At 59.4% G+C, this 13,973-nt stretch overlaps 1 protein-coding gene across 2 annotated transcripts; it reads right to left on the bottom strand.

Annotated features, from left to right (window-relative positions):
- Positions 1-372: 372 nt before the first annotated feature.
- Positions 373-12,673, bottom strand: PITPNA (phosphatidylinositol transfer protein alpha). Of its 2 annotated transcripts, XM_039368245.1 has the most exons (12): positions 11,246-11,495; positions 10,334-10,364; positions 7,802-7,947; positions 6,860-6,951; positions 5,315-5,322; positions 4,534-4,608; positions 3,989-4,072; positions 3,487-3,564; positions 3,137-3,247; positions 2,813-2,935; positions 2,606-2,674; positions 373-2,301 (listed from the first exon to the last, which is right to left on the bottom strand). In XM_039368245.1, the coding sequence occupies exons 1-11, from the start codon at positions 11,263-11,265 to the stop codon at positions 2,627-2,629; spliced, it is 816 nt and encodes a 271-aa protein (XP_039224179.1). In that variant the 5' UTR covers positions 11,266-11,495; the 3' UTR covers positions 373-2,301; positions 2,606-2,626. The 2 variants fall into 2 exon arrangements, with proteins under 2 accessions (XP_039224179.1, XP_039224178.1); XM_039368244.1 differs by lacking the exon at positions 2,606-2,674 and having other exon boundaries at positions 11,246-12,673.
- Positions 12,674-13,973: the final 1,300 nt, after the last annotated feature.

Raw genomic sequence — 13,973 nt, 5'->3', positions numbered from 1 at the left:
TGTGTAGCATTCCCACTGATCCCTCAAGGTGTGGCTTTCAGCATGAGCAAGCCAGTAAGCCGGCACTCCCCAAAGGAGGGGAATAGCTAGGAGGCAATCCAAAGTTGTGAAGTTTACTAGTCTTGTCTCCTTCCAGCAGAAAAACTCAGTGGCAGTCACCTGATTTCCCATTTTGCAACTGCTTCACTTAGTGGCAGAATTGCCACAATTAAGATCATTAACTGAGGACTACCTATATGACTTCCCAGCTGTCATTGTAATTGATTAATGGAAATTAATATAAGAAAGGTAGCTAAAAGGGTAAGGAGCAGATTGAATTTTCCATTTCCCAGATTTCCCCAAGTATCACTCGGAATAAAAGCTCAGTCAGGGTGCTCTTCTGTCTATGATTTTATTAAGAGTTATTTCCAATAGGCCTGTATTGGAAGATTGGGAGACCAAAAAAAAAAAAAAAGGCACAACTCACAGTAAAGAAACAATGGAGATCATCTAACCTATCCTACAGAGCGGATGTCGTAGAAACGAATAGCACGAGGAACCCAACTGGACCGGTCAGGGAGTCCTTGCAGGTTCGGCAGAAAAGAAATTGAGGAAAACAAGAGCATGCTAAAATGGGGAGGGTGTGTTTACCCGCCGGAGCTTCAGCCATCACAACGCAGCCAGCGGGACCTGCTCTTTGCGTCTCCGCACTCGGCCCGTAGCCCGCATCAGGAGCCCCTTCCAAGGTCGGGGATTCTGGAGCACGAAGCCAGGCACAACGCACTGAAGCAGCTTCGGCTGCATTGGCCTCCATCGCCACCTGCTCTCCTCGGCAGGAAACAAGGGTGGGGGTGATGGGGGCAGCCATCACTGCCCATGGGGAACGGGGCTCTGCGGGAGCCTCAGCTGCAGGTGGGGAGGGGCGCACTGGGTCAACTCCAATGCAGGACACGCAGGGAGGGGTGTCTGTACTTGCCTTGTTCTTGCTGCTAAGTAAGGAAGTTAATGTTTTAATAAGAATTCTTGCCTTCTACCAGAGTCATTTTAATTCTCTCCCCCATCCTCAAAATGTCACCATCTGTTCCCAGAGAAAGCCTCCGAGTTAAACCCAAATCTTTTAAGCAGGAGTGGGAACAGTAACGTGTCTGAGCAGATCCTCTTAGCCACACAATAATTCTCTATGTTGTAGTTCTGCCTTTTGGAGGAGAGAGGATTACGCAGCACCCGCGTGTCTCAGAGGGAGGACTACTGGGACACAGCCGGATCCCAAAGGACTCGGCCTGGCTGGCCAGGGACATTCCGTCCCCACTTTAGTCCTACCTCCTGTGCCCAGAAAAGCCCTTTCGGCTCGCCACGAAGGCCCTCCTGCCGAGGAAGGCCACCTTCGGCCACAGCAGAACAGGCTTGCTTATTGCACGTAAAGGCAAAAAAGGAATCGGCTGGCAGGGAATGGGGGAGAGCTGGAGGGTGGCCTCTCTGCTCCCCAAAGCCCACTCTAGCCTTCCCCCAGGCCTAGCTGTGGAAGGGGAGGCAGGGAGAGAATCCCCACTGGGCTGGCCGTTCGCTCCCCCTTGCTCGTGGGATTGTCTGAAGGGGAGTCCAGCCCCAGGGCTGGGCTTGGGGACCACCTCCACAAGCCCCAATTCAGGCAGTCCTGGAAAAGAGGAGTGAGACCCTCCCCACTCTCAGAGTGGAGAGGGCTTCAGCTATTGTTGCTGGGCTCCAGGACACACATCCCCAAAGCAGCAGCAGCAGCGGCCTCAGGCGAGGAGTGGGGCAAGGAGCAGAGACCACAAGCTGATCGGGGCAACCGTCTGCCAGCAGCCACGCCTGTGCGAGGGAGACCAGAGATGCACCCAAGACAAGAATATTCTTTACAGAGAAAAAAGGCTTCCAGATCCCGGCCTTTGTGGCGCTCAAGACTGAGAGCTCCCGTCTCCACAAGGGGACCACCATCCCAGGGCTCGGAAGAGGGGAAACTGAGGCAGGGACCAAGGAACTCCAAATCACCACATCACGAGACAACTTCAACAAAACCTGCCACTTGGAAATCAAACAGTCCCATGAGAACTGGTGTATGCACCTCCCTGGGGGAAGGGGGTGGTCGCAGAAGCAGCTGTCCTGAAGGGCCGCCTCTTCCCTGGGCACCACGGCCTGGGCGCTCAGGACCAAAGGATTTGCTCACTAGATGAAGGGCAACTAGAATTAGCGAGGGGGGCAGAAGTTGCCGGCCGACTGGAGAAGGAGGGCTTGAATGTCCAGAGATGGTCCGTTGGTCAAGAGGGTGGAGTTCCTGGGCCTTCCCGGAGACCCACTCACAAACTGGAGGGAGAGAGAAGGAACCTGAGTGGACCAGGGGCTGGACGGCCGGCCGAGTGGCACCGCCAAGCTGCTGCTGGTGCTTCAAATGTCTTGGACTCTGCCTGGCGCTGACCTGAGGGTGGCAGCAGCCTTGCCAGCCCCCCGCTGAGCCCTACGGCCTCTCCTCCATCCGGCGTCCTTGGAAAATTGCTTTTCAAAATCCTGGGTCTGATTCCACGGAGACAGGACTGTTAGCCCACCCCCACCCTGTGCAGCTCCCCTTTCCTAGCCTGGGGGAGGGTGTGGGGCACCCCTGGCCACCTACTGTGTGCTGAAGGAATCCAGGCTAGTCGTCTGCAGCTGACATGCCTTTCAGAGGGTCTCTCTCTCTCATCTGTGGCAGAGAAAGGGCTGTTCACCTCCAGCCCTTGGGAAGGTGAGCAAGACAGAGGAAAAACCGGGCCAGGAGGGAAGCCTGCTGGCCCATCCCGGGGGAGGCGGTGGCTGGTGGTGTGTTCCCTGAAGCACTCACCTCGTCCAGCTGCCTCTTCGTCTCGTCCTCCATCCGGCGAATGTCCTCCATGGTCAGGTCAACCCATTTATCAAGCCAGCAGAACAGCTGCCGGTGGAAATTCGTAAAAAGCCGCCTCTCTTGCTGCAAGAAAACAAAACAAGGCTGAAAAGTCTGGCTGGAAGTCCCTCCACAGGCAGACATGGCAAGGGATGCCGTGCTCGCCGCCTGATCCCAGAAACCGCTTCGCCCTCCCGAAGGGCAGGAAGTGACGCCTCCGAGCGGCCTCACGCGGCAAGCGCCACCGGAGAACTGCCGGTAGCTCCTGCCGCAAACTCTGCTCACCTTCTGGATAAAGTTTTCAATTTTGTTTTGCAGACCCCACCACTTGAATTTGACCGTGACCAGCTTGTAAGCACACATGTACGGGCATTCGGCCTGCTTGCCCAGCTCTTTCTGAAAAGACCAGAGGCCACCGGCCGTTCAGGCGGAGTCGCCCCAGTCAGGGCGGCCGCCCTCCTCCCCAGAGCCCCAGATCTGCCTGGGCTGCCCTGGGCCAACAGGACCCCAGCTGCCTGGAGGGCAACCTTGGTCCGAGGCAGGTCCCGGGGGACCCCCTTGGCCGACTCCCCTCCGGCTTAGCCCTGCTCAGTGCCCGGCACGCTCTGCCCCAGCAAGCAAGGGAGGCTCCCTACCTTCCAGTTGGGGCCCAGAGGGCCACGGCCAGTCTTGACCGATTTAAATTTTGCTGGGTCTTCATCTGGCTTGTAGTCCTGTGTTGGACAAGAGAGGAACCGGAAGGTTACGGAAAGAGAAGCCCCTCCCCTCCATCCCATCGTTCCAGGTTCTGAGGAACCTCTCAGGAGGGATGGCTCCCCACCCTCCTTCCCTGGTGGGCCTTCTCCCCCTCCCTCCCTGCCTCTGCTGCTCTCTGCCCTCCAACCTGGTGGGGCTGCGGGTTCCATGCCAGTAAAGCCATGTGAACTGGGACAGAGGCCTTCCAATCCCCCCCCCCCTTTAGCTCCACCGAAGGTACCCCTCTCCCCCCCCCCTTCAGAAGAGATGCCCTTCTGAACTCCAGTCCTGCCACTGCCGGCGAGTGGCCTCCCAGGACACGTCAGAGACTCCAGCCAGGCAGGTGACCATCCCCCACCCCACCCGGGTCCAGCCCTCCCCCCCCCCCCCCCGCTGCCCTACCCTGGAAAGCACATGGCTCCGGTCCGCAATGTCTATGGAAACAGCCTCCACGTTCTTCCACTCCTCAGGATCTAGTTTATGGACCTGCAGGAACAAGGAGGGGCAGGTTTCAGTCTAGCTCTCAGGCTCTCCTCCGCTGCAGCTTTTTCAGAACATCCCTGAAAGTGCATTTATTTGGGGGTGGGGGCAGGGGGTGCAGTTGCAAAAGAATTGCTCAAGGAAAACATGCAAGAACAATCTGCTATTGAAACTGGTGGAGTCAACTGTTTAGAAAGGGCAGCTGGATGTCGTGGGGCCCCCTTCCTCCCTGCAGAGGGCAGGCCGGGGATGGGGGGGGAGGGGGAAGGACTTGGCTGAATGGCACTGAAAACCCATCAGCACTCTGAACTCATGAGCCTGGGGGTGGGGGGGAATATGGCAATGGACCACCTGCCCCACTCCTCCACCTCCCGTTCCTGCCAGAAGAGCCGCGGGGGGGGGGGTCCCCAGTGCAACAGCAACCAAAAGATAGATTTCTCCCCCACCTCCCTGCCCAGCACACTTACATTCTCCTGCATGCCCATATCTGCTTTGTGCCAGGTTTCAATTTTGATCAGAAAATCATCCTTCATGTACTCGTTCTGCCGAGAAGAGGAGAACGTTCCCTCAGCTGGGAAGCAGATACAAAGCCTGCAACCACCGTCGGACCCGCAACTGCCCTGGCTCTCTCGACGTCCCTCCCTTCGGGAGCACCTCTGCGGCTGAAGAGCAGGAACAGGGCACCAGATCCGGGCTGCAGAAGCCTTGCTCTCTCCCCCCCCCCAGCAAAGAACCAGCTAGAGCAGGGCTGCCAGGCAGGCCCACCCGGGGGAGGGGAGCCCAATTAGGGGCTCCGGAGATGGGAAGACACGGCCGGCAGAGGGCTGGCAGGCTCTAGAGGGCCCAAGAGCCTGGAGGAACGCGAGGAACAGGCACAGGAAAATCCATGGAAGGAAATTAGGATGAATAATAATAATAAAAAAAACTGGCACTCTTCCCCTTCTTGCCTCACAAGCCTTCCGAGGGGATCCAAAGGAGCTTCCTCGGGAGCTGCCCATCGCCCCAGAGTACCTTAGAGGTCTCCAAGCCGCCAAGAGTCACCTTAAGGAGTGAGATGGCCCGACTGATCGATAAGTAGATTTTGTGAAAGCTCTCCGGACCTCGGTTCTGGGCCCCCCAGACCCAAAAGGGAGCCCCTGCCTTACCCAGACCATGACAATGACCCAGCACTGCCGGCCATGCGCCTGAGGCCAGCACGTCCCTGGCAGTCCAGCCACTTACCCAACAGGGGCTGGAAGCTCTACTTACTGTTATAACTGCTCCAAAACCCGAGACATGGAAAGAAAGACAGAGCTTTAATCAGGGATGCAGCCACTGCTCCCGGCCTGCCCCCCCCCAACAGCAACACTGATCAGGGCCGGCTCCCAGGGCCGGGGAGGGGGGGGAGGAGATGCCTTCACAGCGGGAAGGGCCCAGGCTGCCCAGAGCCCCCGCCTCGTCCTCTTGCAGCAGGGAGCTCTGCCACGTCCCCCCACCCAGCTTGAGCACCCCATGGGGTGGGGGGGCTGCCAGGGAGCACCTCGCACAAGGATGCCTATTTTAAGGTCACCTCCACCAGCCCCACAAATGGCAGGCACAACTGAGGTCCCACCCACCCAGTTGGCAGTGCGCTATCCAATGCCCCCCTCCACCCCAGGAACATCTCTGTCCTTCTGCCATGCTCTGGTGCTGCCTGGCTTCACCGGCAGAGCAGGCCACCGGGGAGCCCAGCCCCACGGCCACCTGTCGGGTTTGGATTCATTCACCCCCCTTCAGAAAATGGCCAACATCAGCAGAGCTCTTCTCTCTGGCAGGTAAGCAGCCCCCGCTAGGGGAAAAGCCTGACCCCCCCCCACAGCCCTGTCCCTCCTTCATTCCTAACCAGTGGGTAACACAACCCAGGTAACACAATCCAAGTAACACAACCCAGGGCCACGCTGAGCAGTAACTGGATGCCCCCTTGCAGGCTTCATGATTAATGAGGGGAGGGTGGCAGCTTCTGTAACTGGCTGCTGCCCCCCACCCCCCTTTTCGCAGGAGGGAACTCCGTAGTAGCAATGGCAGCAAGGCAGGCCTCTCACTCAGGGCTCAGACACCGCAGCCACGTAGGGACCCTGCCTCCCAGGGGGTGCAGGCAGCTTGGGCATCTCAAAGGCCCAGGACACCCTATAAAGCAGGGATGGAGGCCAAAAGACCAGCGAGCAGCAGCTTCCAGGCAGATCCACTGTCCGCCCAGCCCGGGACCCGGCCTCCGTCCCCTGCAGGGGCTCCCGATGGAACGTGGCCCCTGGCTCCTCCCAAAGACCCGGCTCCCGCTGTCCAGACTGCAGGGCCTCCAACAGCCCAAGCCAGCCAGCCAGCGTGGCGGAGGAAGGGCGAGGGCAGGCGCAGAGCGTAGCCCCAACGGCAGGTGAGCTGTGCAGGGAAGGATCTCTGGGCAGTGGGCCCACCACCAGCGCAGACGGACTGAGCTGAGGGGCTCCTGCAGGGCAGCCGGGCCCAGGCCCAGAAGCTGCTTCTGGGCTGCCCAGGAGGACACAGGCCGGCTGCCGCTCCTGGCCAGGCTGCCCCCTGAAATAGTACCCTCCTCTCTCCCCGAGGGGGCCAAAGAGTGGCTGAGCCTCAGCCTTGGAGCTTCTCTGAAGCAGCTCAGGGCACTGCGTAGCTGCCGAGAGCAGACCCGCGTGGGACACTTTCCTAACCCCAGCCCCCCCCACCGCCAGAGGAAAGGGGGCCTGGCATCACCGAGCCCCTAGGAAAGCCACCAAAGCCCAGCAAGGGGAAGGCAGAGGCTGCTGCCCTGGCAGAACTCACCGGTCCGGCAGAAAGGGTAGGCGTTCCAGGCCTTCTCGTGAATGTCCAGGGCACCCTCAGGGGCCAGCATCCGTACGAAGGGAGGGACTTTGCTGCAGGACGAAGGAGGGAAGAGGTCAGAGGCCCCTCCCACACAGAGGGCACCGATGTGTCCCAGCAGAACGTCCAGCCAATGGGTTCTGCCTGCTCTTCTTTCTGCTGCCAGCGACTCTGGTGGTTCAGGGTTCAAGACTAAGCCAGGTTTCCCCCCCCAGACTGGCCCAGGGCAATGCCAGCTCCTCCCTGACAGGCAGGCACACGGGTGCCTTCCCCCGATGTCATTGGGCCAAAAGGGATTCCTAGGGACGGAAGGGCGTGCCCCAGCCACCTAACCCCCAGCAGTGGAGGTGGGCAGGACCAGGGGTCACTGCTTCAGAGGCTTGCTCGCCGCAGAGGGAAAGCCTGGGGGTCCCTCAGAACAATGGGAGAGTCTCCGTAGCTCAGGGTGGTCCTGCGGAAGCCTTGGGGCTCTGGGTGGTTCCCTTACAAACGTTTCATTACCCAACCAGGGAACGTCACCGATGCGGAACGGGTGGGGGGAGAGGGGAGATCTGATGCCTGTGCTTGCTCAGCTGGGGTTTTTTGGGGGGGGGGTTTTTGAGATGGGTTGATTTCCTCCTTGGTGACTCCTTTTTGCCTTGTCTGGTGTGGATCCTTGCTTATCTGAATGCTGGCTGCTGGAGGGGATGGCCTTCTTAGTTCCTCCTCGGATTTTTTATTTTCTCTTTTGAATGTCTGGTAAATGTGGTTTATCCCTTGGTAAGTATTGATGGCTGATTTGTGTGAACGCCAAGCATCCAGGAATCTCCCAGCTTTTTTTGGATTTGGCTCTTTTTGTACACAAACACACACATGCATACACACAGGCCTTTCCCTGGGGGGGCATCCTCCCACGCCACCTACCTCTGCAAGTGGTATATCTTGTGGGTGTATTGCCCCCGCTCTCCGTCTCGCTCGTAGGGCTCGTTCACCAGCACTTCCACCCCTTCGCCCCCGCCAGTTTCATTCTTGCTGGCCTCAGCAACGGAGTACAGCTGCCCCACCTGGTACTGGAGGAGGGAAGACGCAGCGCTGTTAGGGGCTCGCAGACAGGAGGGCTGGACACAGAGCGAGCCAGCAAGCAGGCTGGGGACCTGGTGCTCACATCCGAGGTGTGCTCCCCGGGGGCTCTGGAGTGCTAATGGGGAGAGCAAAGCACACGCGGGGTGGGATCCTGCATTTTTGGGCCAGGGAACGGCAAACATGCCACTGGGGGTGCTGGGAGCTCTGCCTGAGCTGGATTCTGCACCCCCTTTGCAGAGCCCTGGTATCCCCAGCCCTGCGCGAGAGCCCCAAGGCCACATGGAAGGCATCGTGGCTTAAGGAAGAGTAGAGGTTTCCATGGGAACCGCCTGCCCAGCGCGTCTCCTCCTCCTCCTCTCCCTCTGCGAGGTACAGTTTAGGCCTGAACAGGACCGGCTGCTGGTCCCTGAGTGGGCATGCGGCCCCTTTGCTCCTCAGGCAGATCTCCTGGGGTCGCCTTAGCCCAGGCTCCCCGTGGGGAAATGAGGCCAAAGGGGAAGCCCACAAGGGTGCAGCACCCCAGACTCCTTTTTACTAGCCAGGCCTTTAAAGGGCAGTTGGGGCTGCCCGCTTCTCCCCCACAGTTGTTCACAACTGCTTTGCCACAGGGAACGCTGCTTTGCCCCGACTGGCGTAGGCAGCACCAGCAGTACCCTGTGGAGTCATCTCTGGGGCAACCGTGGGCCCTGCAGCGTCCAAGAGCCCGCAGTCGTAGCTGCCCCCCCCCCAGCCTGTGCACCGAGAAAGTCCACAACTCCCGGACAGTGGGAGTGGATAACCCAGGGCCTTCCAGAACCGTTGGACTTTCTCCAATGGCAGCCAGGGATTATGGACACTGCAGTCAACACTACAGAAGACTGGGAAGGTTTACGTGGCGGGGAGCTTGATCCTAGGCGAGTGCATGAACACAGGGGAAGGGCAAAGGGGGAGGGCTAGACAAGAGCACAAGCGCAGCCCTAGGGGATTCGGGCCGAGGCCCAGCGTTTCGTTTCTCACATGCGCCTCTCACGGCGGTCGCCTTGGCCTTGGGAGGCCTGACGCTCCAGCCCGCAGTACACAGCCAGACACCTGACAACTGTGGCGATGACTGGGAGGGCACTGTCAATCAAAGGGTTACAACACAAAGTTGTTGGATTGTCGGAGAGGGGACTTGAGAAGTGCAGGTGGAAAGACAGTCAACGTCTCTCCATCAGGGAGGCACGATTAGGAACCACTGCCGGGCCAGGGCGGACTAGTATTGATGGGATACAGAAGTGGGCCTGCTTGAAAGCTACTTATTCATAAAAGTTGATTTAGTTCCTTTGTTTCTATGTTAACTATGTTATGCATTATCTGGTATCACCCTGCATTCCACCTAGCTTTGATACCTGACATGCTTAAAGAGCCAAAATCAGAGAAAGGGTTTGGGGGGGGAGAACAAAATAACAGTAAGAAAAAGACTTCCTCAAGGTGGGTGCGTGATTCTGTCCTTCAGCAATTTTCCATCCCCTTTTACAGCCATTCCAGTGAGAGGTTATCCCCAGATCACGTGACAATGAATTCTTCAAGTTTACTGGCCGCTTTCTTTGACAATCAGTGCTTGAGAAAAAGCAGGTCCCACAAAGGACCAGTAATGCTTTTTCAGGAAGCCAATTTTCATACAAAAAGTATCACACAAACTTTCCTGCAAACCTGTTCCTAACTATATAGAAAGCTCAAGAAAGAAAACAACCAATATAAGAGGTTGTACAATTCTTGCAAAGTGACGGTAACACCCCCAAATAAAAATTAAACTCGGGCAGAGAGTTGTCATGCAGGAAAGCCGATCACATTTCTGCAAATTATGGTAAACGGAAGATGAACCCAAGAAGGCTCACAGGCAAACGGAACTGCCCTTTCTACAAGTGTATCAGGACTTCACCCCCAAATTGCTAGGAATTGCTTGAAGAATTCATCAACCTCCCTTCTCCACTTCTAGTAGTTCCCCTACTATACCCGAGGGAGCCTTCCTCGCCTACAAAGGCAGAAGATGGGATGGTTCATTAGCAGCCAGCTCCCAAGTTTGGCTAATGGTCTTGGAAGGGTGGGGGGAGGGGGGGAAAGATTGGTCTCCCTTTTGCCTGAGCTTTGGCATTAGCCACAAGTTCAGCCAAGATGGAAAGAAGACCAGGAGGAAGATTTTCTGCCAATGGGCTGAGGAGGGCATCCCCCCAATGAAAACGATCAAAGGCTCCATCCAGCTGTGTTGTTGTGACTGGGGGGGAGGGGTAGTTTTAGATTTTTTTTTTAACAGTGTAACTCAACTGGAGTCCTCTGTGTCTGGGTGGCCATATAAATTTGTTTAATAAGTAAAATAAAAGCAAGCAAAAGAAGCGGGAGGCGAGAAAGTCTTACCTCCTCCACCGACACAGGCAAAACGATGCGGCTGCAAGAGAGCAGAAGAAAGGCAGTCAGGCGGCTTCGCTGCCAGAGGGGCAACCGGACACCGCCGGGAGCGATCCAGAGATCCGCAGCCGAGCTACCTTCTTCGCCGGGTCCCAGGACGAGGCCATGGGCTCGCTTAAAGGACGCTGCCCCGGCCGCCCCCCCCCCGCGCCCTTGGCGGACCGGCTGATGGGATCCGGCTCGCCCCCCCAGCACGCGGCCCCCCAGCGCCCCCGGGGCAAGGCCGGTCCCAGCAGCAGCACCGCCGGGCGGGGGGGGGGGAAGCTGCACCGACCCACAAGACCGCCAGCGAGAGACGGAGGGAGGGGGGAGGAGGAATGGCCGGCGGCCGAGAAACTCCTCTTGATCAGCCCGGCTGGCGCTTCCGAGGAGCCCTGCGGGAGGGACTGAAGGGGCTGGACGGGCGAGCTCCACCGCGCTGCGGGCCCCGGGCATCCCCCACGCGGCCCCCGCCTACTCCGCGGCCGCCCTTATCCCCCCTCGGACCTCCCCACCGCGAAGCCCCTCCTTCCCCAGAGCCCCCGCGGTCACGCGGGGGGGAGGGCGCCCCCCCGCCCGCGGCCAAGGACGCTGGAGCGGGAAGCGCCGGACGGCCAAGGACGGAGGGGCCGCCCCGGCGAATGCCGCCCCGCCAGGGAGGGCCGGGCCGACGGCGGGACCTTCAGGGGTCCTTGGCCGGGGAGCCGCGCCAGCCCCGCTTGCCGCCTCGGCACCTGGCGGCGGTAGGGGGGGGGGCGCCCCTGGGGGCCCGGGACGGGAGCCGCCAGCCGGCCAAGCCCCCCCCCGCTCTCGCCCCCCCTCCCTCCGCCGCCGCCGCCGCCGCCGCCCGCGGAACTCCCCGCCGCGACGCGACTCGCTCACTATTCTTTGACGAGCACCATGGCGGGCGCTGCTCCGCTGGCCCCGCCGCGGCCCCGCCGCCCGCTCGCTCTCCCGCTCTCCCGTCTGTCCGTGCTCCGCTCGGCCGTCCGTCACTCTGCGGCCCCTCCGTCCCCGGCGCCGCGTTCGGGGTTCCGGCGCGGAAGGGGAGGCGGGCGCACCGGGCGGCGTTCCTCGGCAACAGCCTTGCGTCACCGCGCGGCGTCCGGCGCATGACGTCACGCGCACGGAGGGGGCGGCGCTGCCCGGCTCTCCTTGGCCGGCGGCGGGCGGGGAAAGGGAGGGCCGGGCGAGCGCCGCCCCGCGGCCAGGGGAGGAAGTGGCGCCCGCGGCGCCCGAAGTGCCGCACTGCCGAGCGAGCGAGCGAGCGAGCGAGCGCCCTTCCCGCCAGGCGCCCCTTCGCCGCTTCCGGCGTCTGCGAGCGGCCCCGGACCCTCTCCGGACGCGGACCGTATAATGGAGTCGGATGAGGTCCCGGGGGGAAGCGCGAGGCAGGCCGCGGCAAGGCAGAAGCTGCGCGCAGGTCAAACCAGGCCTCCCGGGGCCCCGACGGAGCCTGGCCGGAGCGCCTGCCGAGCCCCTCTTGGGGGGACCTGGGGGGGGGCTCCGCAGGAAAGGCCTTCCGGGGAGGGCCTCGAGGCCCGCACAAGGAGCCGCTTGGAAAGCCCAGAGTCCTGGGAGGGGAGTTTCTCTGAAGAAGGGACTCGTGAGGCGGGGGGGGGGGAAGAGCACCGGCAGACTTGCCAGATCTCCCTGCGGAGCCGGTCTCCTGCTTCGGTCTACCTCGCAAGGCAGTCGCTGTGACCGGGATCTGGGCGCCCTTACTGCCCGCAAGGCAATCATGAGCCAGCAGGGCCCCAAACTATCTTGAGCTGTAGTAAGGTAAATGCAGAGTTCTGACCCCAGGAAGTAAGCACTTGTGGGTGCCGACGTTCAAAAAGGTGGGTGTCCAGAGGGTGGCTTCAGGATGGGGAGGATGCAGGATACAGAATAACAGAGTGGGAAGGACCTTGGGGGTCTTCTAGTCCAACCCTCTGCTTGAGCAAGAGACATACCATTTCAAAGCAACTGCTGTCCGATGTCTTCTTAAAACCCTTCACTGATGGGCCATCCCACAGCAGCAGCTGCAGGGCGACCAGCACATTTGCTGCAGCTGCCAAAAAAGCCAATGCAGTCAGTCCTAGGCTGCATCAACAGAGGGGAAGCATCAAGATCACGGGAAGTGTTGATACCGCTTTGTACTGTAACACCACACTGGGAATGCTGCCTTCAGGTCTGGTTACCACGATACAAAAAAGATATTGAGGCTCTAGGAAGAGTGCAGAGAAGAGCAACAAAGATGATCAGGGGACTGGAGGCTAAAACATATGATGAGTGGTTGCAGAAATTGGGCATGTCTAGTTTAATGAAAAGAAGGACCAGGGGTGACATGACAGCAGTCTTCCAATATTTGAGGGGTTGTCACAGAGAAGAGTTGGGGGTCAACGTAGTCTCCAAAGCACCTGAGGGCAGGACAAGAAGCAATGGATGGAAACTAATCAAGGAGAGAAGTAATCTGGAATTAAGAATTTCCTGGCAGTGAGAACAATTCATCGGTGGAATGGCTTGCCTTCAGAAGTTGTGGGTGCTTGAACACTGCATGTTTTTAAAAAGAGACTGGACAGTGTTTTTGTTTGGAGTGGAATAAGGTCCATTGAGCAGAGGGCTGGACTAGAAGACCTCCAAGTGCCTTCCAACTGTTATTCTTGTAATCTCTGTAGCTTGCTATGTGGGGTCCCAGGGCATCTCCTGAGCTTCCCTGGTGAGGCTGATTCACTTTGGCGGACGGGGGAGAGGCCTGCTGACCCACGTCCAGTCCTTGGCAGAGCAGAGGTTTGCTCAGAGCAGTGTGGTATAGTGGTTTGGGTGGCATCCTGGGGCCATAGAAGTTTTAAAGTTCCCCTCAGGCCTTTCTTCCAACCCAGGATGGTGGCTGCGTAAGGGAGCAGCAAGGGGGCACTGTGGCTGCTGGTCTGGGCTCCCAAAGGAAAGCAGACCCACCAAAGAAGTCCCCAGATTCACAGACCTGTTAGTGAGATCTTAGCAGGCAAGGATCTCCTTGCCTGGCCTGGCTGGGAAAGCAACTCTGCGCAGGGCAAGCCTGAGCTGGGGGAAGGGGGCTGAAGTTGGCATAGCCCCCACTTTCCCCCTGCAGCATCAGAGAGACCACGGCCTGGCCGCACAGGGCTTCCCCTCTAGGACTTTAGGGCTGCCTGTGGAAAAAAGCTCTTTAGAAGCCAGGATGTGGTGGCCTCCCACAAGAGAATCCCTTGTGCCGGGGGGGGGGGGCAGAGCCAGGCCTTCATGACTGGGGGAGGACCAACCCTTTAGAAGACCATCTGACACGAGGTTGAGGTTCCAGTCCAAGTGACGAGAGGCGAGGAGAAACCAGCTGTGCCAATCCAGCCCTCCACAAAGATGGCACGGGCACCCACCTGCCACCGCCTGGTTGGGCTCAGCAGGGGGCTCCTCTGGAAGGGAGGGGGCTCCTGCCCAAGGGGCAGGGAAAGCTCCTCTCAGGCTGGAGCACCTTCAGCCAGCTTCCACCTACCTCAGCAACAGTGGGCAGACCCATGGGGCAGCTTCTTCATGCCCCAGGGACAGGATGTATGCCTGACCCGTTGAGGGGTGCTAAGCAGAGTCTGGGAGGCTGCAGAAGTCTGCAGGACTA

This window comes from Crotalus tigris, unplaced genomic scaffold, assembly GCF_016545835.1.
Source record: "Crotalus tigris isolate CLP2741 ecotype Arizona unplaced genomic scaffold, ASM1654583v1 scf7180000020724.653033, whole genome shotgun sequence".
In the NCBI taxonomy this organism is placed as follows: domain Eukaryota; kingdom Metazoa; phylum Chordata; class Lepidosauria; order Squamata; family Viperidae; genus Crotalus; species Crotalus tigris.
The sequence above is the reverse complement of the archived record's forward strand: the minus strand, read 5'-3'. Positions and strand labels throughout refer to the sequence as shown.